Below are 26,065 nucleotides of genomic sequence, written 5' to 3'. Positions count from 1 at the left end.
CAGATTAGCTTATATGATAAACACGGATGATAAATATATGAAGGCTCGTTATAATGTAAACAGAGGCTTTTTAACATTTTTTTAAATATGCAATGTTGTCTTCACATACACAATAGTGAAAGAAAACTTGGTATGAGACTTTGTATTCAGAGCTACATGGGACAATGTAAAACAATCTGAAGAACATACATCCTTAAAATACCAATTAATGAGTTTACATCTCGAGGTTCACAGGTTTCAGAAAGACCTGATCTCAGGCTGCTGCTGGGTTGAAGCCCACATACACTTCATTTATGCTCTCTTGTTTGTCTGCACCTCGGATCTACTAATCTACCACCGTATTCTACATAATAAGCGCCCAAGGCGCTCTCAAAATTAGAAATAGGAGGCTCTTATTTTAATATTATTTTGGTGAAACAAAAACAGGTGTGAAAGATCGTTAATTTCGTGGTTTATGCTGACAGCCTGAAATGTTTATATACGACAGATATATTTTTCCAGAATTTAATTGCCCATAATTAAGGGTGCATTTAACACACGAGTGCGTATTATACAGGAATAAATTTAAGTCTTGTTTACATTGATTATTCGGAAGGGGTGCAAATTGGGACTGTTCACTTGCCAATATATAAGCAAATATCGCCTTGGCGCTTATTAGAGCGGGGCATCAAATACGGTAAGTGTTAAATGGCCACAATCTACATCCCATAAATAGGGGAGCAGCCATAACTAAAATACTGTACAAAGCAGCACACAAAATCAAATTCAGCTCTACATATTTCACGAAAACTGTCTAACATAAATTGAACGTTTTAAACAATTCATTGTTTCCATTGTATTATTATTTAGTGTACAAACCATTCATTTTTAAACCAAGCAAAAAAGATTAATACTATTCTTCATCGATGATAAGCAATTTCTAAAAATTACAGAATACATTTATTCCAGGTTGTTCAAATGGAAAAAAACCTGGAATTAACCTGTACCAAGTCTAGATCTATCTTCAACATTATATATGGTTAACATGCAAGAAGCATTTTTATAAGATCTTACAAATGTGTCCCATTCAACAGCATACAACCAGACAATAATGATAAATTGATTGATACAATATTGATTTCAGTTTCATGTGTTACAATTAGGGATGGGACGAGTCCACATTTACTACTGGTGTACCCACTAGGGCTGGGACGAGTCCACATTTACTACCCGGGTACCCACTAGGGCTGGGACGAGTCCACATTTACTACCCATGTACCCACTCATTAAACAATATATCAAGTGACTAACCACGGGTCTGGGTAGTACAGTCCTACTCAGGACCCGACCGTCCCGAGTACCAGAGTTACCTGTCCCATCCCTAGTTACAATCAGTATTTGTGCCCCAGCTGTTGGGGCCACAATATCACTATGACTATTGTAAGCTTAAATGTGAACATTATTAAGGGACTGGTAATTGTCATGAAAATTTTTTACATGTATGGCTAATGATGTTGCTGTTATCCTGTCAACAACATGCAACAATGTGTACAGATTCTTGGTCCACATCTGTGTATATTCCATGTGATTTCTGACATGGACAATGGCCTCCCTGACTATCCAGTGTATCATATCACTATTTTATTATGATATATACCCTGGGCCCATCCACCACCTTAGCCAGAATCTTCTCCAGATAAAAAAAATCAAAACAGTCTTGTTATTTTATTTTCAATACATCGAGGGCTCACACAGATGAGGCCATGATTTTAAACGTACATCTATGCCCAACACATGTTTGGAAGAGACATTTTGATTGGTTCACTGAAGTAGTAAACGTCTGAGACCTTCATCACTCTCCTGCCATATTAAGCTGTCATGCTGTGATATAACTGGAATGCTTTTAAAATTGGTGTTAAACCCAACTCACTCACTATAACACACTCGACGATGAGGGAGACCATCTTGTATCAAAATTGACGATAAATAGTCACTGATTTCATAATCTTTTCTTTTATGTTTAAACGTGTTTTGTGAATCGTAGAAAAAAACAACATAAATGATCTTCGTCTTTATATTTAATTAAGATATCTTTATTTCTGAGACTAAAAAATGTTAGTATGTATTCGAGTACACCTCAGCAAAATTTGTACATGTACAAATGAAATAAAAACTACAAACAATACGAATGGACTCATTAAATAAAAAATATGATCTCCTATCTATCTGTACGAGTGAATGAGTGAGCGACTCAGGTTTAACTCTGCACAGCTAAGTAGTGTCTTGAGACAACTGGGCCACCCAAATCAAAACATGGCAAATCTGAGGCTGTAGTGTTAAAACCATACAAACATTACAACAATGTTCATCAAGAGATTTTAACTATGATTGTGCACACATAAGTATAAAAATACAGATTATTCAGTGTATAAATAGAGAGTACTGACAACCATTAATTGTAAATTCCTTTGGACCATGTGTACATTAAGTATATTAAAAAAACACCAATAAACGCACACCTATTATTCGTAAGCAACAGCTAAAATACTACAGTGTCCCATGTGTGTCACAAAGAAACATCAAGTGCATCATCATACATCTCCGTTCTATTATGGTAAACACTGTGGACCCATTTCCTACCTTAATGTCATCCCAAGCTGCATCATACCAAGAGATGGTCCTTGTTGTTACCCTGCCTGGGGCCTGGCTTTAAGGGCAGTCCATGCTGTATTCAGCGGTCGTGGAATATTTTGCATAAATTACCACTCAGTGCAAAAATGTACTTTCCTTTCAGAAAATCATATTTTATGCAGAACTTGTGCAGAATTTTGCATTTATCTGTCACAGACTTTGTCAAAAACACTGCAGAATTTTAACATGAGTCGAAAGCTGGTCTTAAGCATGCATACAGATATTTAATTTGGTTTGTTTGAAGTGAAGTTGACTTTTTGTATTACTGTTTCCCGAAACTGCATGTCTGTTTGTCTTTGTGTTTATACTAGTGATCTCCATGGATACCAGGGTAAGTTTATCATAAAAATGCCTGTCACAAGACAAACAGGTGCTAGACTCCAAAATTCATGAAGACCAAGCTTACAAGTTCGCAGAATGGTGTGCAGAATTATCAAAATTTGGTTGCAGTTTTTACAAAGGTAGACTGCAGGAATTTGATGTTTTGGTTGCAGAATACAGCAGGGGCTGTAAGGGGATAAAACACGGCCCTAAAGCAGCTGTCAAATTAAATTATGCTCCTGTGTAAGAGAACCATGGGAAGACACTGATATGAACGACGGAGATGGTCACATCACTGCCTAATTGATCCTGACTTGTGAATGGGTCCAGGGTACTTATAACAGAATGGATATATACTAACCTGGATAAACGAGGATACAAATACAAGACAAAAATGGAAAACAAATATCTAAATTCTACTCCAACATACAACAGACAGTCTGTAAACTGTCTGTGTAACATACAGAAAAACACCTGACACTAATGTTGAGCTTTTTTTCAAAACAACGACAGTCAGCATTGGCTTTGATGAAAACAAAGTCTGGCTGTCTTTGTATCACATCTAACCCTTGCATGGTTCACATTGTCACATTATCTGCCTGTTCCAAATCACATTCCAGGTGTCAATAATAGCGCAACAGATGGCACAATGTTGGAATCAGAAGAAAACCTCAGGCAATCCTGAACACCTGAAACACAGTCAAGTTCATATTCTAATGAAACTTCACTTGCCACTATGGCCATCCGTTGTTCCTCTGCAGACCACAAGGATATGGTCTAGCTTCGTTGTAATCTCAGCAGGGTGGGGAAAAAAATGCTTTGCCGTATAGAAGTCACTGTCAGTTTTATCCATTCGTCAATCCATCAACTCCATCAATCAATAAGTTTAACAGGATAACGTATTCTTACAAAAAAATAAATGCTTTGAACATGTATAATATAAATCTTGTGCACATATTTCAATATTTTATCTGATACTAAACTACACCAAGGCACACAGAAATGATGGTATGTCACCAACTTTTTTGCTACCTCTGTTCATATGACAGGCCTTTTCCTGAATCAATAATAGATATTATATTTTTCCACCACTGCATACTGTAAACGTCTTCAGTTTCAACAAGTTTACTTTTATTCATGAAAAGTTCCAAACCCGAAAAGAGTTTGAAACAGAAGTCCTGTTATTGCTGTCATTGTTTCTTTCACTAGGCATGCCAACTTTAGTTATTCTCTAAGTCTTGTTTCAGATGCTGAAACAGCTCTTTCCCTGGGAAGCAGTACGTCAGAGTAGAGGTAATCCAGTCAGGAATATCACTGCGCTTCGTCTTCAGTTTTGCAAGGCACACTGGATAAAACCGTTTATTCTTGGAGAAGTTTTTCTCACAGTACTCTGTCAGCATGAGTGTGTAGATATGTCGTGTGGAAGACTGGTGTTCAGAAGGCCGTGCCTGGGCTTGGTCGTTGTCCTTGTCCACATACTCCTTGTACCCAGGGCTGACGATCATCAGCACACACGTAGCCTGAAACACAATGCATGGATCATAGGAAACAAGAACATTTTTTTGTTTCTAGGATATTTTGTGAAATATTTTGGTTGTGGTGGAAAAGGAAAAACAAGATCTCTCAGATAGGTTTTCTGCTATTTAAAACATTGCGTGTCGCCACATACTTCCATAATGTTTGTTGAGCAAATTATAACAACCTGAGTTGCAAATTGTAGAACAAGAGTAATCTCCCTTTTCTACAAGGATAAACAAGCTTCACAAAGACATGTTTAATGTAAATGTTTTGTTCAATCATTGACCATATTGCATTAGTAAAATCTAAAAAAATTGCAATTTAGGGGGTCAATATAATAAATACACTGCTTTGCATAATTCTTTTTTAATAATTTTAGGGTAAGCATTGTAAAATCACCTTTCCAAACAGTATCAATAATATACCAGTAGGTAGGAAATGATATGTTGTTATGAAAGCAACAATCTACTCAGAACATTACATGCTGTAGTACCCAAGTTAAGGGACTGTTCAAATTAGCTTCTGGTCACCAAGCAGTGTGTATGTGTACCAGGTACCCACCCCTCCCCCCCACCCGACCCCCACTGTTCTACAGAACAATATTTTTTTTCCCTATTTTTTTTTCACTTTGATGAACCTGACAAGAAGTCTGGGGTGGTATACAAGACAGGGAACTGAGGAAGCTATTGGAATAGAAACTGATCCATTTACCAGGGTAATAATGTCACATGTCTTGAGCTTGCCCTTTGTGGTGTGGAGTCTAATGCTTTATAAGTGGCCTTTTTTATACAATTAACACAGTGTATTAATACCAGGTAATGTTCAAAACAGTTGAACCCAAAAATATAACAATTTTAAAACCAACGAAATAAATACAGCATTCAAAAACGAGTTGGATCCCTGAAGTGAACTTTTCTTTTTTTTCTTTCTGCAAGAACATGAAGGCACAGTCACATGGAATAACACAATTCCTTTTGGTTTCTTTGCGGAATCCTTACACTACGCCTTGAACCGACGATCAGCCCCCCATTCTAAACACTTGCAAAGGTAAGTTTTGAAAGCCGATTCTGACACACTGCTGACATCAGGCATCAATAAATCGGATTGGGGTCAAGTGGCGGTGAGTGCAGTCTTTGCAGAGAGGGTGTGACGACTCCATATCGTATCGTAAGTTCGTAGTAATGGTAGACAGAAGTGATCTCCGTGTGAACCCAAAAACTTAAAAGTATTCCCTGTTATGTAAACGTCTGGTAAACACCAGGTGATAGAATTGAGAATGAGAATGACCCATGATCACAGTGGTGACTTAGTGATGTATGAGATGTGTTGGGGTGGGGTTTTTTTAAGGTGGAAACTGTTCGAGGATGTTTCCACACCAGGATCGAAGAATAAGAAGAAATGCATGTGAGATAGGATAAGTTTAAAAATTTCTAAATAGCGAAAGCCACCACTTCAGCCCATGGGTAATACATGTACCAAATTTGGATGTTCACAGTTTTCAAGTTCCGGAAACGACTCCTACCCCCACTTTTTGAGACTAAGTTCAAATCAATTTCATGGAAATCCAACCAAATAAAAAATAGCAAAAAAAACCTTAAATAGCAAAGGTACCACTTCAGGATCTGTTTGATATATCTGCCAATTTTTGTTGAAAAGTATTTTCGGATGGACAGACAGACAGACAGACAGACAGACAGACAGATGAGGCATGACGTTATATGCTGAAACTGAAAACTGAAAATAATAAGAGCCTCACCCTTTCAAAGTATGCCATTCTCGCTTCGTGTATGTTGTCTCTTCTGAATGACAGAGAGTTACTTCCCTGCAAGGGATCTCTCGGCACAGCCTTCACCTTATTGGGCAGGTCAGCCACAGCTGTTATGCTGTGTTTATGCAGTTCGTGACATATCTTCTCCATCTCCTTAGCAACAGCCTCCTGGTTTTCCATGTCCCCCCCTGTAATGAACACATACTTTTCTCTTCCTCTGTGTCCACTTTCTGAAATATTAATACATGTTGGTAGAGGCTGGTCATTTATAAATCGGGGTTGGTGGTGGGTGACTAGTAATAGCACTGTAATATTCAGAACAATAGGTGTCCAAGGGACATTTCAAATAAAGTTTATTGTAACAAATATGTTAAATTACACTGCTTTGGGGTTGGATTAAATTACAGTACAGTCAAGTCCCGTTAATCCGACATGGTTTGTTGCATATGATTATGTCGGATTAAAGAGTATGTCGGATGAACGAAATTACGTAGTATCAACATTCATGATCGAAAATCGGACAACTACACAATAGATATAGAAACAAACACGTGAAAAAAATGAAGAATCAAATATTCATATTGTTATGTAACATTTTTAGTGAAATATATTTTCTAATCATGCAACCTCTAAAGCTTAACACAAAACAACTATTATGGACTGTATGACTGACTGTGTCTGATTTACGAGACTGATTAATGAGTGATTTCGGTAATTCATTGCAAATTAGGTGTGCCGGAGTCGGAATGTGAGACTGTCGGATTACCGGGTCTAAATAGCACTGATTTAATAGGTTCCCATCATTAGTGTCGGATAAAGCCGATTGTCGGATTAACAAGTGTCGGGTTAACGAGACTTGACTGTAATTGACTTTGTGAATTTTTATGATATCTGGAACTACTTATATTCACAAATCAAACAGTGAGTGAATGTTGTTTAAGGCTGTAGTCACCAACGTTACAGCTATGTAACAACTGCATATCATTGAGCAAATTATGGCCAGGCAAAACAGCCTGTGCCAAATTCTTCTTCACCTGAACAGTAGATTTTAGTGTAATCATGTGGACTATTAGTAGCTGAGCTTACTGGACCAAACAGAATTTTACTAGATTCGGGCTTCGGACTAGTGGCAAAAGTCACAGACTGAAACAGTGGTCAACAGCTTGAGCATAGATCATCACGGTCAGGGCACAATGTCATACTGTCAGTGCACACATTGTATACCCACCCGATCCTCACTGAGTGTCCACTGTATTCCGCAACCGCAGACTAGCGGAATATTTTGCAGATATGCCACTCTGTGAAGTAACGTACCATCTTGTAGAAAATCACATTTCGTGCATAACTTGTGCAGAATTTTGCTTTTATTTGCCGCAGAATTCGTCAATAACACTGCAGAATTTTAACATGTGAGTCATGTAAATACACTGCTGAATCTTTACATGTGAATGGCTATTTATTGTGTTTTGAAGTGAAGTTGACTTTTGCATTGTCTGTATGTTTACACTAGTTATCTTATGATTCAGTTCAATAAGCTATTCTAGCCATGGATAAGTTTACTATAAAAATGTCTGTGACAAGTATAACAGGTCCAAAACTGCGAATTTATTTAGGAAGACTAAGCTCAAATGAATGTAGAATTGTGAACAAATTATCAAATTTACAAAAAATGACTGCATAATTTAATTAGGAGAATTTACAAAAATTGACTGCATAATTTTAATTCCGGAATACAGCGGGGACTGCTCATTACTCAGCTCTCATGAGTGAGTGAGTGAGTGAGTGAGTGAGTGAGGTTTAACATGGCTTTGAAAAATATTCCAATTGTATCACAGCTTGTCAGCTTAATGTGGGAAGAAAGCCTGAAGTGATGTAGGTCTACGATGTTTACCACTTGGTGAAACCCACAAGCACAGGTATGGGGCTAAACCTAGGATCATAATCGTCAGTTCCTTATGACAAGCATAGGGTACTGAGAACCTATCCTAGAATCCCTAAAATAGGGGCAACAACTGATGAAATCACATTCCACCTACCAGCCTCCCTTCCATAAACAGCTCCCCCTTCGTCTGATCCATGACGTCTGTGCTGGCAAACTGGAATGACTTCTTCTCTCACAGCTGGATCTGAAAGTCGCTTCTCAGTTCCTTGGCGTAAATCTTGTCCCCGAAGCTTCACCTGGTCTTTTTCACTGAAACCTGGCCCATCTTCCACTTGTGGAGGCCTGTCTGACTGTCTATTTGAGTGTCCTCGGGGAACGGGAACAGCAGCAGCAGGAACATCATGAAGGTACTGGTAAAGTTGGGATGCAACTGGATGAGTCTGTGTGGCAGTAGGAATTTCTGAGGTGTGTGGAACCTGCCAATTTCTTGCATCAAGTCCACGTTGCTGCACAAAGTGAGAGCCCCTACCTGTAGCATGTTGAGGTGGACTTCTCATATTGTAGCGATGTGGAATCTGAGAGACCATCTGAAACTGACCACCTTGAATTGGCTGAGGAACACATTGATTGTTTGAAGGAACTCCTTGGATTGTCTGAGGAAAACGCTGATGTGTCTGAGGTGCTCCTTGAAAAATCTGAGGAACACCTTGGATGGGCTGTGGAGCTCGATGGTAGGTCTCCAGGGGTCCATGATAGGTCCTCGGCGCTCCATTGTATTGGTACAAATAGCCCTTCTGCAAAGTTTGATGTGATGGATAATGTTCATCATCCGGGTTACCAAATTCAGAATAGGCATAAGTCGGTGACGAGTAGGCATGGCCACGTGTATCAGTAGGCATGTAGTTGGGATAGGTAGATGGACAGATACTGGACTTTTGGGGTTCTGATTTGTCGGCGGATGAAGGATACAGTGTAACTGGTTTGCCATTATTACGATTTGCCATTTGTGGTGTTGAGCTGGAGTGTTCATTTCTTGCAATATCATGTGCCATTGGGGACTGCCTGGATGCTTTACTGGCCTTGTTTTGAAAGGTTTTAACTGACGTGCTGATGGAATCCCATTCTGCCGGTGGCAGCCAGTCATTGTTGTCAGGTATGGAAAGACTGTTTCCAGGTCCATTTTGGGTCAAACTGAGTTCTTCCTGACTATTATGGTCACCCTGGTTTAGTAGAAGATTGGTACATGTTCCATTGTACTGGGTAGAGTTCCCATCACCTGTCCCATTGTTCTGGGTACTGTTGCAATCACCTAGTCCGTTGTTCTGGGTACTGTTTGCATTACCTGTCCCATTGTTCTGGGTACTGTTCCCATCAGCTAGTCCATTGTTCTGGGTACTGTTTGCATTACCTGTCCCATTGTTCTGGGTACTGTTCCCATCAGCTAGTCCATTGTTCTGGGTACTGTTCCCATCGCCTAATCCATTGTTTCTTATCCCAGCATTAATAGGCTCGTCTGCACCCGATTCTATGCCATAGCTGCAATTGTCTTCATTTGACATCATCCTTTGCAGGGAGCCTTGTCTGTTGTCTCTACACCATTGGTTGTTTGCAAGAAACAGTTTTTCATTGCACCTATCAGGACCTGTCTGAGTTAACTCTGTGATGTTCCTCATGGCCCCAGGCCTTGCTTCCTGCATCCCTTTCATCCCTGCATCCTGTCCCGCCATCTTTCCCCTGGCATCCTCCTGTCCTTCACCCCCCTTCAGTCCTTCAGGAGAGGTGCGAGGCTGCTGCCATGCCTGCTGTGAAGGTGGGGTATGCATGACACTCTGCCTAGCCTGACCTCTAATATGGCAGCTTTCATCCTGAGGGTAGGGTGGAATGTAAGGGTATCCCCAGGTGTCTCGGTTCTGGTGGCTGGGAAATGCAGGACAGTTCATGCATGTACACAGACTCTCAGTATTCTGTACACCTCCTTGGTAGCCTCCTGCCAACTGACTCTGTTCTGTGTGATAGTTCCCACGGATTTCTGAAACAGAAATGCACTAATAAACAGGGAACAACTACAATACCATTTTCAGATGATGCAATTTCAATAACTCATATATCAATACTTGTGGATCGACATCAGTTTGGTAAATACCCGGAAACTAGAAATAACATTTATTAAAATACCCTTTATTTACCAAACAAACTTAAAATAATCAAGACTCTGATTTTCACTAAATAGTAAAGTAACTGAATGTCGGATACTGATTGTACAAGACAAGACAAAAGCTTCTTTATTCATTTTGGTTTCAGTCTTTTAAAATTTGTCAGTAAGGTTATTTGTATTTAAAGGTGTTTGATCAGATTTTTATTTTCTGTGATCTACCCCGGTATGTGAAAAAAGTCCATCCTATTCACTGTCGATCACAAGGTAAAGTCAAAGTAAGCTGATCAGAAAGTGAGTAGGTTGAGTTAACACTGATTTGAATAGTATTTCAGTTATTTCAAAGCATATCAGATTGATGTGGGAGGGAAGCTTGAACCAATGCAGGACACTGCAGGTCAGATGTTTATCATTTGTGAAAACCACGATCACAGATATTGTGCTGACATACCTTACAACATACTCAGGGAAAATCTGGAAATCAAAGGGATTTTACAGGGTTTCAGGCATGCATAAGGGACACAACTCTGCACAGCAAATTACAGGACTGTCTTGTTTGTTGTTAAACGAGGCACTCGGCAATATTCCAGCTATATGACGGCGGTCTGTAAAATAATCGAGTTTGAGTCAGACAATCCAGTCATTGACACAAGCATTGATCCACGCAATTGGGATATGATTACATGCATCAACCAAGTCAGCAAGCCTGACTACCCGATCCCGTTAGTCGCCTCTTACAACAAGCATAGTCGCCTCTTACGGAAAGCATGTGTTGCTGAAGACCTATTCTAACCCACATCTTCACGGGTCGTATCAAATGCTGAAATCTCACAAACCATCTCACTTTCAACTTCTAGTTTCATATTCACAACACTGACACCTACGTATTTTAAACTGAAACTTAGCAACACATGCAGAGGGGTTGCAACATCAACATTAATTCTGGTGTTTGTTCTGTTGAGAGCACAGCAAGACAGGTCACCTACAGAGTAACTGTCAGTCTTTACAATTATACTCCTTGACAAGGTAGGTGGACTGTCATGTATTACAAATTCCGGCCATTTCTGGCAATGCAGATATGACATCACATGATGACGTCACATCTATCATGCACAAGACAGGCAATCACCTTGTCGCCTTGTCCTGGGGCATTCACACTCTACCTTTGAAGAAGTAAACAACATGTAAACTCTTCTGTGTTTATTTGGAGGGCTCTCATACACAACAAACTGGCGACGAGAAACAACAAACAAGCTCTGTGGAGCGTGAATCATAAAAAGTGAACAGTGAACAAGAAAATGTCAAATGCATGTCACAAGAAAAACGTTCTTGGGCATGTTGACGAATAAAGATAACGAAAAAATGAATCAATAAAAAGTGTTTGCAAAATGTTAACGAAATGCACATCACAAGAAAACTGTATGGACAACACCCCATGCCATAAGTTCACTTGGACCTTTCAGTCCTGGTGGGTTAAACATTGTGAAACATACCTTGCCATGAATTGAGTATTTCTCTCACCCCCGCCACATCCATCTCGCGGAGAATGGTCAGGAGCCTCCATATTGGTTGATGTCCGAACTCTGTCAGCAGTATACCAGTAATGCTTCGGTCCCGATTCCTTGCCCGACAACCCTGGCATGACATAAACATGATCATACAGTTTGTTGTTTGTTTGTTGTTTAACGCCGCAATCAGCAATGTTCCAGGTATATGACAGCGGTCCTTAAATAATTGAGCCTGGACCAGACAATCAAGTGACTAACATCATGAGCATTGATCTACACAATTGGGATATGACATGCATCAAATTAAGTCAACGAATCTGACCATCCAATCTCCAGACAAGTATGAGTTGCTGAAGACCAATTATAACCCGGATCTTCATGGGGTACATCATTCAGTATAGAATCTTATTTTAATACATGGAAGCCATAACCGGATATAAATTGATACCCCAATCTCAATAAAATCAGATCTTAGTTCTCGCTACCGCTAAACAAAGATCTGAGGACATCCCATTACAGGTCATGTCAGACCGACCTTGCGCTAACTTTGACCGGCCAATGGAATGACCAATCAGAAGGCAGCTTTCCCGTGCTTTACGGCACTAATTTCAAATTGGCAACTATGCCTCGAAACATATTTTGACAAATTCTCGATTACAAATTTGAAACCTGAACAAAAGAACATTCTGGGATGGCTAATAGATGGTCTAGATTGTATGGATTCAGTCGTTAAACCCGTAACTATCTTCGGAGTTAAAGTTTTCGAGGTTGCATGATTCCGACTGTCACTTTCACAATCTGGTAAGCGATGCTCTGATTGGTCGGATGAAAGGTCATTATGACGTGACCCCTAAAGGGATGTCCTCAGATCTTTGTTTAGCGGTAGCTAGTGAGAACTGAGGTCTGATCTTAATGAGATTGATTGACACCCAAGATTTCAAGCAAGATAAACTTTGAGTCAAAACAAATTTATTTCTACTACTAGGTTGGTACAAATTGTCAGATTAGGAACTGTTTACTGCAGCCCTGTCAAAAACTATTTAGATACAATCATAAAACGATGTGATCATTGACGTAATCTGAAGCTTCATCTTTACTCAAACACACCAAAGTCTGTCTATTCGTCTGTCTGTCTGCCAGTCCGTAATTATTTCGTTTCAAGAGCACAACTTGGAAAACATTCAGTATATTTCAAACAGATATATCAAACATTCTGAAGTGGTGCCTTTTTCTATTTACGGATATTTGGCATTTTTACTTTTCCCAATTTCCATGGAAACAATCTGTACTTAGTCTCACAAGGGGGTTGATTTCATTTCCGGAGCGCAACTAAAAAAACATTCAATATCTTTCAACAAAACTTGGCAGATATATCAAACGTATCCTGAAGTGGTGCCTTTTGCTATCTGAGGATATTTTGCATTTTTAATTTTCTTGATTTCCATGGAATCAATTGGACTTGGTCGTGAGATGGCGTAGATGGCGCTTTCAGAGCAGTGCTCGAAAATAACGAAAATTCTTTAACAAAACATGCACGGTTCATCATGTCCTGCAGTGGTGCCTTTAGTTTTAGGAATATTATCCCTGTTTCCATGGAGACAATACTTGGTTGGCCCATTGGGTTTATGTTACTAAAATGGGGACTGGAGTGATATGTCATCTTCTGATGACTCTGTTATTTTTAATTAAACAATATGTCACATGACTAACCACGGGTCCAGCTAGTCCTGTGGGTACCTGAGATGTACTCAGGACCCACCAGACCCAAGTACTCGAGTTATCTGTCCCAGTCCTACCATCGATCGTGTAATTCAACATCAATATTTAAACTTGTCACCGAAATATTGCAACTGGGCCATGAACAACTGTGCCGCTGCAGTCTGCTTTTTTCTTGACCCTGTCCAAATTACATATTTCTTTCCATTCCTTGCCCTGAACCTAACTTCCTGACCCATCCATCCTACAGGTAATGATGAAACCCTTACCTCAGTTTGAAAGTGTGACAATCCAAGCAGTTCAGCAAATCTCCTGTAATCAGACCTTCCCAATGTTGACTCAGGATCTAAGACATCGGAAAGAAACTTGCGACAGGATTGTGGAAGACATCTTATCGGGATCTGCAATGCTTCTCCCTGGATGTGCCTCAGATCCAAGTCGTCCATGTTGTTAGGTAACTGCCATCCGCCACATGACCATGGCATCATTCCAGGTTACCATGGCTACCACACCCATGTTGCATTATGCTAGTCTACCCATTCATCCAAGATGGCTGCAAAAAGACGCAAAGTTCAACATTATTGAAATCACATGGTCTACAGATACTTTACGTATCAATAAGCTTGCTTTGATCAAAGTGAAAATTTATTTGTGTACCCTGGTAGCTCAATAATGGCAGCTAATTTTGAAGTGTCAGTTATGCCCATTTCTCAGCCATTTTGGCAGGAAACGTTATGAAATCATACATGCAGTTAGAAAGTGATATGCAGATTAATAACTACAAAACAATTTTGGACATTTAGATTTATGATCATGCTATGTCTGTTCACTTCACTTGCCCTTCACATACCCACTTAGGGACTGGTCATTTATAAAAGGGAGTGAGTCAGAGCGAATCAGTAAAGATCCGGGTTAGAATAGGTCTTCAGTAACCCATGCTTGCCCTAATTATGCTAATAGGCGACTAATGGGATGGGGTGGTCAGGCTCGCTGACTTAGTTGATGCATGTCATCATATCCAAATTGTGTGGATCTATGCTCATGATGTCAATCACTGGATTGTCTGGTCCACACTCGATTATTTACAGACTGCTGTCATATAGCTGGAGCATTGCACAGAGTGACTTTAAACCACAAACAAAATGAAACCTGTGACGGACAAATCAGAATCAAATATTTTCCAAATTCAAGTTAGAATATGCATTAAATAAGTCAAGTAAGTGGTTTCTGAAAGAAATTTTTAATACAGTATATATTGACTCTTGACACTAGTATGGCCAATATTTGTGAAATACTCCTGATGATTTATTCTTTTGAAATTTCTGTTATTTATGTTTGCATATTCTTGTTCATGTTGTGTGCCCTTTTATCATGACCTCTAAAACAGAATATTGCAAAGATTCCAGAAATATTACTACTTTTTGCTCAACATATTTTATTGCTGTGACACAACTACAAAAGTTAAAGGGAGTCATCAAGACTTGAAGCAGATGGATTACAGACATCTTGTCATTGTAAATAAGTCTAATTTAGCATGAACCTGATATACCACAGACTTCCTGTAAGCACATTATTGGCCAAACTGACATTTTCAACATGGATACCTCGATTGAAATCAGACTGAGATGCTGTGCAAATTTGTTCCGGCATAATTTCAGGGAAATATTAAGAAACTTGACAGTTTCAGTGGAAGATAGGTGAACATGGTAAATATGACATAAATAAGTGAGTGAGTGAGTGAGTGAGGTGAGTGAGGTGAGTGAGGTGAGTGAGTGGGTGAGTGAGTGAGTGAGTGAGTGAGTGAGTGAGTGTGGTGTTACGTTGCATAATGACCCTCATTCCATCCTTAAATACAGTCCATAATCACCCTTATCATACAGAGACAATGTCTCAGTTTCAACCATGGCACAAATTACTGTAAACTACGGCTATAAGAACTCAAAGGGACCACTAATTTAAGTTTGCTATAACCGTAGTTTGATATAAACATATATATATATACAGCAAATGGAGGAGACCAAAAACGTTTGTTATATCCATCAGTTCGTTATAAGCGTGTTTGTTATCAACATAGTTTACTGTACAGTGTTCTCAGGGCTCAAGATACATGTTTGTGCCAGAAGTATTTACTAGGGCTGGGACGAGTCCAAATTTACTACCCGGATACCCTACCCCCTATTACCCGACCCTACCCGGGTACCCACTGTAGGTCTCAAAATGTCCGATTGGGAATATTTTTAGCATAGCCCTGGCAAAACATATCTATATACATGTATTAAACAATCTGGTCATTCATACACTGAAGTTGAATTAAGTTATATCTTTATTCAACCATATGAAAAATCAAAAGGAAAGGGTGAATAGTCAGAAAGAAATGCGAACATTAGTGACTTGTAGTATAACCATAGAGTTCTAGATAATTTTTGTCATTAAACTATATATCACGTGACTAACCACGGGTCCGGGTAGTCCTGTGGGTACCCGGGTCCTACGTAATACCCTCCTGAATTGGGTACCCGAGTTACTCGTCCCAGCCCTAGTATTTACTCACAAGTTATGAATCACACTGGCTATTGATAGTTTGCTTTGGGTATTCAATATATTTTTTGCTCCCTTCAGTCTAGGTATTTTACTTTTGTAAAGATATTTCTGTTAAAAATGCTGTTTCAGGTAACTTCTGATTTCTATCTGTTTGTGGGCTGCCTCTAATGTGTAACATGTTGCATAAACTCATAACCATCTAACTGACATAAAGTAAGGCATAGCAACTTTTTTCGCAATATTCACTATTACTGAGTTTGTGTATGTGATGCCTGCAAGCCATCATCATCCCGAGGCAAGGGAGTTAACTGACTGTAAAAGTCCAGTTTTCATCCTTGCCGAACTAGCCTGGAATTTCTGGGCTTGATTGTAGCGCCACCAGTCGCTATTACGAGTTATGTCCCTTTCTATGTCCCTCCTATTGACCAATCAGATTCCACCTCTCATATCACTTACATTTTTTTCAAACAAAATGGCGTCGGCCAATCAAGAGATCTGATTGATAATGATAATGTATCTTGTGATAAAATTGGTCTTACTTCACAAAGTGCATCAAATCACATGTGCACCTTCATTAAAACATGAAATGATATAGAAAAAATCTGTTGACGCAGAGTTGCTGGTACGCATGCTTTGCAAATCCTGCAAGCGATCGAAATCTGTATGGCAGTTTATGACTTGATTTGATTTTGTTACACGATTTTGATTAGGCTATGCATAGACTCGTCGACTAGTCTAGCCAAAATATAACTCCATAATGCCAGCTTATAGCGGCAGGGACACTGGACTTCTATATTTTATAGTTAGTTAACTCCTTTGCCTCGGGAACATGTCATTCCATAAGTAAATAGAGATTTGCAAAGTAAGACTGGTACGCCAGTTAAAAAAGATCCATTGGACAATAATGCAAAGTGTTGCTACAGTATTAAGGTTGTGAAAGTTTTCAAGCAAGCAAGTTAAACTTGACTGAGTAATGTTGATGTATTTTGCATATTTTATGCAAATACACAACATATCTGAAGCCCTGGTCCTTAACAGTTTACGGGCTAGGGACAATGAAGCATCATCTTCTTTTAAAGTGAGTGAGTGGGTTTGGTTTAAAATGCTATAAACAGTATTCTATACAATCATAGGTTTCTGCTGTGCCTTAGCAGAATTGTGCACATCAAATTGCGAGGCATCAGACAACTGGGCCACAGATGCCCCCCTTTTAAAGGAAACCTATGCACCACGGCCTGTTTCCCGTTTTCAGTCTGGGACTAGATGTTTGGAGTGAGTGAGTATGGTTTTGAACCGTCTTTAGCAATATTGCAGCAAGGGGTTTCACACATAGTGCCCTGTGGGGAATAAAACCTGAGCCTTCAAAAAGCTAACGCCTTACACACTAGGCTACCCACTGCCCCATTTGTGAATTTGAGACATAAACTGTGTGTAATTAGAATAACAATAAACAGTAAGATTGATAAATATCATAAAATATTAACAATCACTCAAACAAAGTTGTGAGTGAATGGTTGAATCAAAAGTTGATGGGAGCGCCACTTTGCCTGAGCCTTTTATTGCTTCAAAGGCTAGATCTAAAACATGTACAACTCTCAAGGACATATGCAACAGTATTTGTACTGTATTATCAACAACAACCTCCACACACACACACACACAAAACAACAACAATATTTCAAAACATATGTGGAAAAAAGACACAAATAAGGACAGGAATCATGAACATTCTCCTCTCTTCTGGCAATGTTCGTTCCAAGGTGTTGAAAAACATGTGATGACACATCCAAAGGACAATTTGTGAATGACCTACTTTCAAATAAGAAAATAATGTCACTTTCCTTAGTCATTTATCTTAACTATTTATATTTGCAAAATCTTAGTAATCTACAATTTTTTTTATCTGAATCAGTACATGGAGAAAACAAATGGATGGATACATGTGGTGAAACGTAATAAGTCGACTTAAACTTCAAAATGGAGTTTGTGTTATCGTGATACAAAGTTTTAAAGTGATCTTGTACCTTGCAATCACTGTTAGGATTTTAACATTGATTTGACCCCAAACCCCCAAATAATTTTTTTGTGGATAATGTACAGAGCAACTATAGTGATCATACGACATGATAATTAGTGGTGATATAGTATTGTTTTGTGAAGTATGTGCGCGTTATTACCCAATTACTATAAATAGATGTAATGGCTACGCACTTAATGTATTCTGTAAACAAGACATTAGTTTGAGCAATAATTGTATCCTATATTTGACATAATGAATGTTTAAGAACGTTAGAAATCTGTTTATTCTCATTTTTTAGCAACAGATTATATGTTATAATCGACTTACTAGTGCACCTCGGTGCACTTGTGCAACACCAACACCTACCTGTTTGCCGTTCCAGGAATTGTGCAAGTTCGATTGGATAAACTGGTTTGCAAATATACCCGTAATAAAATGAATGTTTGTTGGTATTCACACGAAGAAATAATAATACACTATTCCTGCTCGCAATACGTATCTTGTTTTAGGTCCATCTATTTTTTCTATGTGTTAATAAACCCAGTATCAATTGGAAGAACAATACGCCTTTCAACCTTATCCAATCGAACACGGTCGATTTGACTGGTTCTGTTGTTGAACAATATCTTAGTTAACATATATAAGATGGAGCCCAGTCGAACATTGCTTACGTTGAGATCCTCTCACGAAAAATCAAAGGGGCATTTTATATACACGTCAGTGCCATCTCACGAGATTCCTTTTAAATCCCTTAACAACCATTATTTGAAATATATTGTCTGCGGTGTTCGAACAAAGTGTCTATATAAGTTTTAATTCGAAATACTGATGTATATATAATGCCCATCGTTATCCCTTTACCGGATAACATAAGATAGCTACGCGATAAATCGCAAAGAACAATGTTATATTATGACGTCATTTCTGGAGATTCGAACATGTGCTCGCAACTTGATGACGTCGTATATTGGGCCACAGTACCATGTAACTAATAATAATAACACACAAAGACGCAGTGGCCGATCTATCACATCCCAAAGCGGGAGAGCTATGACAGTGGGCAATGGGAGAAAGGGTAATCGACGCGAGGATTGTGAGAATATGCGGGAAATACCAACCCGTGCATAAAATGGACTTGTCCGACATTGCTGAGGTCTATTGAGGGAGTCATCATTATTTAAATACGGGTAAATATGTTTAAAGTTTGTACATTTTATCACCCTCCTTAAAGAGGCTGTACATAATGTTGATATCTCATATAAGAATTAAACGACTGCGCCCCTAATGGTTTTTTCCCTCTGTATCGTTTCATGTAGAGCGCCATGTTGGTTTCTCTAAAATATTTGAGTTTTTAAAATGAAATGAGAGTGACTTAATCTGGACATGTTTTAACCAATCGCCTACAATCGCCTGTCACATTATGTGACTTAGTCATGTTTCATCATGTAGATAATCCATGCAATTTATTCATTTTGTTTAGGGGAAATATATCACCTTTCGTTAAAGTTAACCGAACTATATTCTGTACGAATAAACTATTGCGCATTGAGCTACATCACGCGCTGACCTTGCAATGCTGTACATCGTATCTTATTCAAGCTGTATCACTGAGAGTGAGTGATTATCTCCATCACCCAAATAGCTCTATTGCGCACTGCCTTTGCAATGTACTGATGTTATTCAGGTAGCCAGCGAGAAAGGTTCCAGGGAGGAATTCATGTCAAGCATGTAACGCGCACTCAATCTTTCTCCCTTCACACTGCTATTGCAACTTACTGTTGCAACACGATTAAATACCAGGCTTCTATAAAGTTTGACTTTGTTCAATGAACAACACATGGAGAAAACAACGGATTTGATATGAGAAATTTGTAATAAGTAGTCGTGTATGGTGCTTGCTGTGGATAGTTGAGCACCGTATTGCTTCAAGTGGTTCACTGTATGTAAAGTATGATTCACACCGTTTCATGCGGCGGTTTATGGTTCTGCATGGTTTATTGCTTTGACAGTTTTTTTTAACTTCGGCAGAGATTATACACCCGTATATGTTCTTTGCTTCTGGATACATCGGAAATCAACAGGTTGGTCTGTAGTTTGCAATTATTTTCCTATAAAAAAAATACGGATGCGTGATATATTCATGATGTTTAGATTGAACATTATAACATTCTTCTAAACATACGAGGGTTGGCTGAAAAGTTCTAAGCCTAACCGTGAAAGACCCGTACCAAGTCGATGGTTTTCATTTATTTCTCCACATAGTCCCCTTCCAGGTTTACACACTTTTGCCAGCGATACTGCAAGGCCTGGATGCCGGTCAAGAAGAGATTTTCTTCAGCCACCCTGAAAAAGTCATTCACAGCGGAAATGACGTCATCATTACTAGGAAAATGGCGACCGGCTAGTTCCTTTTTTCATTTTGGGAAACAGGTGGAAATCTGACGGGGCAAAATCGGGTGAATAAGGGGGGTTGTCAATGAGTTCGAGGCCACAATCATGGATCACTGACATGGCAACCACCGATTTGTGAACAGGAGCTTTGTCTTTGTGGAACAGGACTCCTTTAGTGAGCATTCCCCGTCGCTTAGCTTTGATAGCTTCACGCAACTGTCTCAGTAGGTCAGCATAATATCTTCTATTGATAGTCTGGCCTTTTTCAAGATAGTCAATCAGCAGAATACCCTTGGAATCCCAAAAGACTGAAACCATCACCTTTCCAGCAGAAGGAACCGACTTGGCTTTTGATGGGGGGGGGGGGGGGGGGGGCTGGTGATTCCGGATGCTTCCATTGTTTAGACTGAATTTTGGTTTCTGGCTGAAAGTGATGAATCCAGGTCTCATCCGTGGTTACAAATCGGGCCAAAAAATCATCGGTATCTGCTTCGAAACGGCATAAAGTGTCACTGGACGTCAGGAATCTGACACGTTTCTGACCCGCTGTCAAGAGCTTTGGCACCCATCTTGCAGAAACTTTTGTCATTCCCAACTCGTTGGTGATAATATGCTCAACCCTCTCATGAGAGAGATGCCCACAACACTGGCAATATGTCGAGTGGTCAATCGTCGATCAGCAATCACCATGTCATGCACCCGGGTAATCTGTGTTTGAGTTAGCCCTTTCAGCTGCAGGTACTTGATGACTGCCCTATAGCCAGTTTTGTCCATTTCTGGTGATTTCAATGGGTAGGTTCACAAGATGGTCTGGTACAAAGACAATAATAACACTACAGTTGCAGTTCTTATGTCTATGATTCATTAAATGATTGTACTTGTTGGTGGCAAAAGTTTGTTTCAATCCGATTGAGATATCCCACTTAGGCTTAGAACTTTTCAGCCTTCCCTCGTACTTCAAATCTAAACCGGAAGGAATCACACCACAAACCCAGTTAACCAAACCGAATCGTACACAAGAGTAATGAGCGTGTGAGTTTGGTTTAACGCCGCTTTGAATACATCTTCCCGAGGCAAGAGAGTTAACTGACTTTCATAGTCAGTTAACTCACTTGCCTTGGGGAGATGTTTTGAATGGTATTCCGGTTACATCACGGCGTGTCAGATTGGTGTGTGAGGAAAGCCCGAGTGAATCAGATCTTAGACGTTCACCCGAGCACGGGTCTTGTAACGACAACGTAATCAGGGCGAACCGGGATTCGAACACAGTCATAGGTTCCTGGCGTGCTCAAGGGACGCAACTGTACCAAACTTTCATACAACAAAGATGTGTTAGATGTGATATGTATTGTGAAACAGTGGCAGTATTACACTATCACAAACTACAAAATATATGCACAATAAGTGCAAAACACACAGGCACCTTCAACAAAGGAGGTACATTAAAACAATTGTATTTAAAACATGTACTATAATGTTATGGATACAATATGAGAATTAAGCAAAACTATAGTAATGTTGTACATACAAGGAATTTGTCTATAATTGTTGATATGATAAATAATAAGAAATTGTTTCTGGATAACTGTTGGTAAAAAATATGTAAGAGTGTACCAGATTCTTTGTCATAATTGAGGATTATTTGGGATTCTCTTTTTTGGTTGGATTTTATACAAGACCGTGCATGACGTTGCTCATCTTCTAAGACATCATATGTTTCAAAGAGACAGTGTTCCAATGGGGTTGGGGGGCACGGGTGGCCCAGTCGTCTATTCGCTGTGCAGAGTTGCGTCCCTTTGGCACGCCAGAAACCGATGACTGTGGGTTCGAATCCCGGTTCGCCCCGATTATGTTTCTAGGTTTGTCAGCACCATACCCGTGCTCGTGGGTTTCATCGAAGTGGTAAACGTCTGAGACCTGCATCACTTCGGGCTTTCCTCCCACATTAAGCTGACACGCCGTGATATAACTTACATAATGTTAAAAGCGGCGTTAAACCCAATTCACTCACTCACTCACTCACTCACTCCAATGTGGTTGGTGTTTTTGTATATCAACCAGTTTAAATTTTTAGTTTGTGATAACTTAAACGAAGTTTTGAGAAATGTGACCTATGCGCTTTGTTTTTACAATATGAAAGATAATTTTCAATATTTATGGATGACTTGACCAACCTTTATGTTCTTACCTTGCTGTTGGATAAATGGCAATCCTTTAATGAATGCGTGAATATATTTTTTACATTTGGACTGAAGTTATTTACAGTGGATTCATTCATTTATTTGTGTTTACCATTTAAAAAGTTTGTTCCATTCAACCCAGCCAACATTTTGACCAGAAAGCTTGATAGTTGCTGCCAAAGCATGTTTAAAATGACATTAGTTGTGTTATCTATATAGGATTTGTAATCAATTAGTTTTTATATTATTGGTACTAAAAGTGAGTACATGCATATACCAAGTTCTGCCTGACAGGCCCAGTTATGTGTTTTCTTGCCTTGGTTTTCCCTGTGCTGACCATTTATAGACACCGTTTCTTTTATTGTGCTTTCCAAAGATAACTACATTAATAACAGCCAGTTTGTACTTTACACCAATTCTGTCCTCCCCCAGCTTACACTTCCTTCCTCTGCACATTACATTATACGACGGGGAACAATTGATGCTCTGCAGCAATCACTACTACAGACGTCCCATATGGACTGACCTATGAATACTAGTAATGCTGTGCTTGTCGTATGAGGCGACTAACGGGATCGGGTGGTCAGACTCGCTAACTTGGTTGATGCATGTCATCGTATTCCAATTGCGTGGATCGATGCTCATGATGTCAATCACTTGATTGGCTGGTCCAGACTTAATTATTTACAGACCGTCGTCATATAGCGGGCATATTGCTGAGTGCGGCGTTAAACAAACAAACTAACATACTAGTAATGTAAGTGAAGAAAATGAATTCTGCAAAATTACTGAGGTGAACGAAATTGATCTATTGGGCGATACTGACTTTGAAGCCTTGTTTTCGGAAGTGACAGGCATCTCGCACCAAGACAATTGCGAATGACAACAATGTTGTGCCCTGCTCTGATGTGGACACAGATCAAAGCGACTGCTCCTGATCAACCCCAAACTAAAACCCGATTTACTATTGTATCGGAAAACCTTACAAGCTCACAGGTTCACACAGTTTAACCAGCGCTTTTAAATCGTTCACACTTCAATGAACCATCGAAACTGACGTTCAATTCTTAAGTGCAAATATCACGCTCACAAGTGTATATGTTTCAGCCATCCGGACACCATTGTTGACGTCATTCGAAAGTATTATGACGTAAGGTCACACTAGAAAAAAGGTCAAGGTCGCCAAGAAGCCGAGACGTGTTTGACTCGAGCTCTCGATCATGATTAGGAAAATCAAAGCTCTTCGATCAAAACTGAGTCAAATGAGGTAAAAAATGAAAAGTTATATGTAAAAGACACTAGGGTTTCACCCAAAATACAAATCTGTGCATATACTTTACCTTGTGAGGACATATTTTACCACATCTACGAAAACTGGGTACACACTGTCACGAAGATCAACTAATCTGGAGGAAATAAAAGAACTTCAATTCTCCAATCTGAGCAAAATATATCGCTCAAAATGGACAACATCAACACAACACTGCAGAGCGCTATCGATAAGATTGAAACAGAAGTATCCAACCTGGAAACAAGAGTAGATGTCGCGGAAAGAAGTACGGAACATTACAGCGAGGACGTGAAGCAGGTGAGAGAAGAGTTAAATACTTTGAGAGCAGATTTTACGCTCGAGATAGGTATGCTCCGTCGTGAGGCCATAAGAAAAGAGCAGCATGATAGAAAAATTAACTTACTGTTTTACGGAATACCAAAGAAGACAGTGAAATAGTTCTGAGGCAGTTTATGATTGACACTCTCAAACTATCAGAAGAATATGTGGACAATGTGAAATTCAAAGATGACCATCGACTGCCAGGCCCGAGGTATCAGGAAAAGTCGGGTGAAACGCAAAGGCCACCGACTATCATTGCAGCTTTCATGTCGATTAAAGACAGGAATGAGGTGTTCGATGCCAGGAGAGCTGTGTATGGCTCGAATATGAATGTACAAACAGACCTCCCGATATCTATATTAAAAAAAGATCAGATCATCCTTCAACAACATAAAAACATATGAATTAAAAAAGGAAAAGGGCCTGTATACCAGGGTAAGAATTAAAGGTATTGACCTTGTGCTTGAGGTGAAAAATCCTGAAGACCCAAATACCTCCTGGACACTAGTGAATGTGCCTATCCCTGACACCCTTGCCCAGTACTAATATGGCAACTAAAATGAATATCATGGTTACGAAATATATATGCATATTCGCCCCTTCATGTTTGTTTGCATATTAGACCCTGACCATAAAACAGGTGTGTATAATACCAATAGACCTACCATGTTTTGTTCACAATATAGAGCATGATTGACCATGAAACATATATGCATAATAGGCCTACCATTTCATGTTTACACTATAGAACATGAAATATTTATGCATGATGAGCCCAGTGGTGTTTACATTATAAATAGAACTTGATCATGAAACATGGCCTATCAAGTTTTTGTTTACACTATAGACAACAATCAATAAACATATAAGCATAATAATCCTACCAGGTTTTTGTTTACATTATATGGCATGACCAAAAACCTATATGCATAAGAGGCTTACCAAGTTTCTTTTTATACTATATGGAATGACCATAAAACCTATATGCATAATAGGCCTCGCAGATTTTTGCTTACACTATAGACTACAATCAAAAAACATATATGCATAATATTCCTACTACGTTTTTGTTTACATTATATGGCATAACCGTAAAACCTATATGCATAGAGGCATTTTCTGTGTGGAGGCGGTGTTTCTGTGGACGTTAAATTGTCTTGCAACATCACGTTGACTCGATCCTGCTTCAAGCATAATAACGGCTTACAGACGCTCATTTTCGGACAGGCGTGGCATTTCGTAATGTTGAATAATTGCGCAATTTTGTTGTTTTTCTGAGTGGTTGTTGTCAGCACGATGATAAAAAATGCATATGGAATCCCGTTAACGCACATGTTTTTATACCCATTCTTGGGTAGTGAAATGCATGGGGCTCGCATAAAAGTCAACTTTTGCATGCTTTTCTGTAGCAGTTACGTTTTGTGACTTGATTCCATACATGTACTACAATATTGAAAACCAAACTCTACTTGTTTGAAAAATACACTAAAATATTGGTGTCACGGGAACTTTTGTTGTTGAGTATATTAAAGGAAGTTCATCATAATGAATGGTAGCTTACTTGCCCTTAAAATGCAATTAAGAGAAAAAAACCATTTCCTTTAATCAACCTTTAGGGTTCAAATACCGCCAGCATTCTTAGATATTGACACTGAGTTTGAGTCAGATAACCGCTCCATCTGTGGAGATTGGAATTATATCCAAAACCCAGACATTGATTTTTATAACTATAAAAACGTAAACAACTCAAACGCCAGAGAAAAAATATTAGATTTCAAAGATGAAC

At 39.2% G+C, this 26,065-nt stretch overlaps 1 protein-coding gene across 2 annotated transcripts; it reads right to left on the bottom strand.

The window, feature by feature from the left end:
* Window positions 1-1,691: 1,691 nt before the first annotated feature.
* Window positions 1,692-18,599, bottom strand: LOC124141090. 2 transcript variants are annotated; one of them, XM_046508986.2, is made up of 6 exons: window positions 18,463-18,599; window positions 13,805-14,088; window positions 11,805-11,946; window positions 8,314-10,188; window positions 6,266-6,507; window positions 1,692-4,511 (listed from the first exon to the last, which is right to left on the bottom strand). In XM_046508986.2, the coding sequence occupies exons 2-6, from the start codon at window positions 14,021-14,023 to the stop codon at window positions 4,212-4,214; spliced, it is 2,778 nt and encodes a 925-aa protein (XP_046364942.2). In that variant the 5' UTR covers window positions 14,024-14,088; window positions 18,463-18,599; the 3' UTR covers window positions 1,692-4,211. The 2 variants fall into 2 exon arrangements, with proteins under 2 accessions (XP_046364942.2, XP_046364943.2); XM_046508987.2 differs by lacking the exon at window positions 18,463-18,599 and adding an exon at window positions 18,424-18,446.
* Window positions 18,600-26,065: the final 7,466 nt, after the last annotated feature.

This window comes from Haliotis rufescens, unplaced genomic scaffold, assembly GCF_023055435.1.
Source record: "Haliotis rufescens isolate VD_foot unplaced genomic scaffold, xgHalRufe1.0.p SCAF_6, whole genome shotgun sequence".
NCBI classification, from domain to species: Eukaryota; Metazoa; Mollusca; class Gastropoda; order Lepetellida; family Haliotidae; genus Haliotis; species Haliotis rufescens.
Note: the sequence above shows the minus strand (reverse complement) of the source record. Positions and strands in the feature narration are given on the sequence as shown.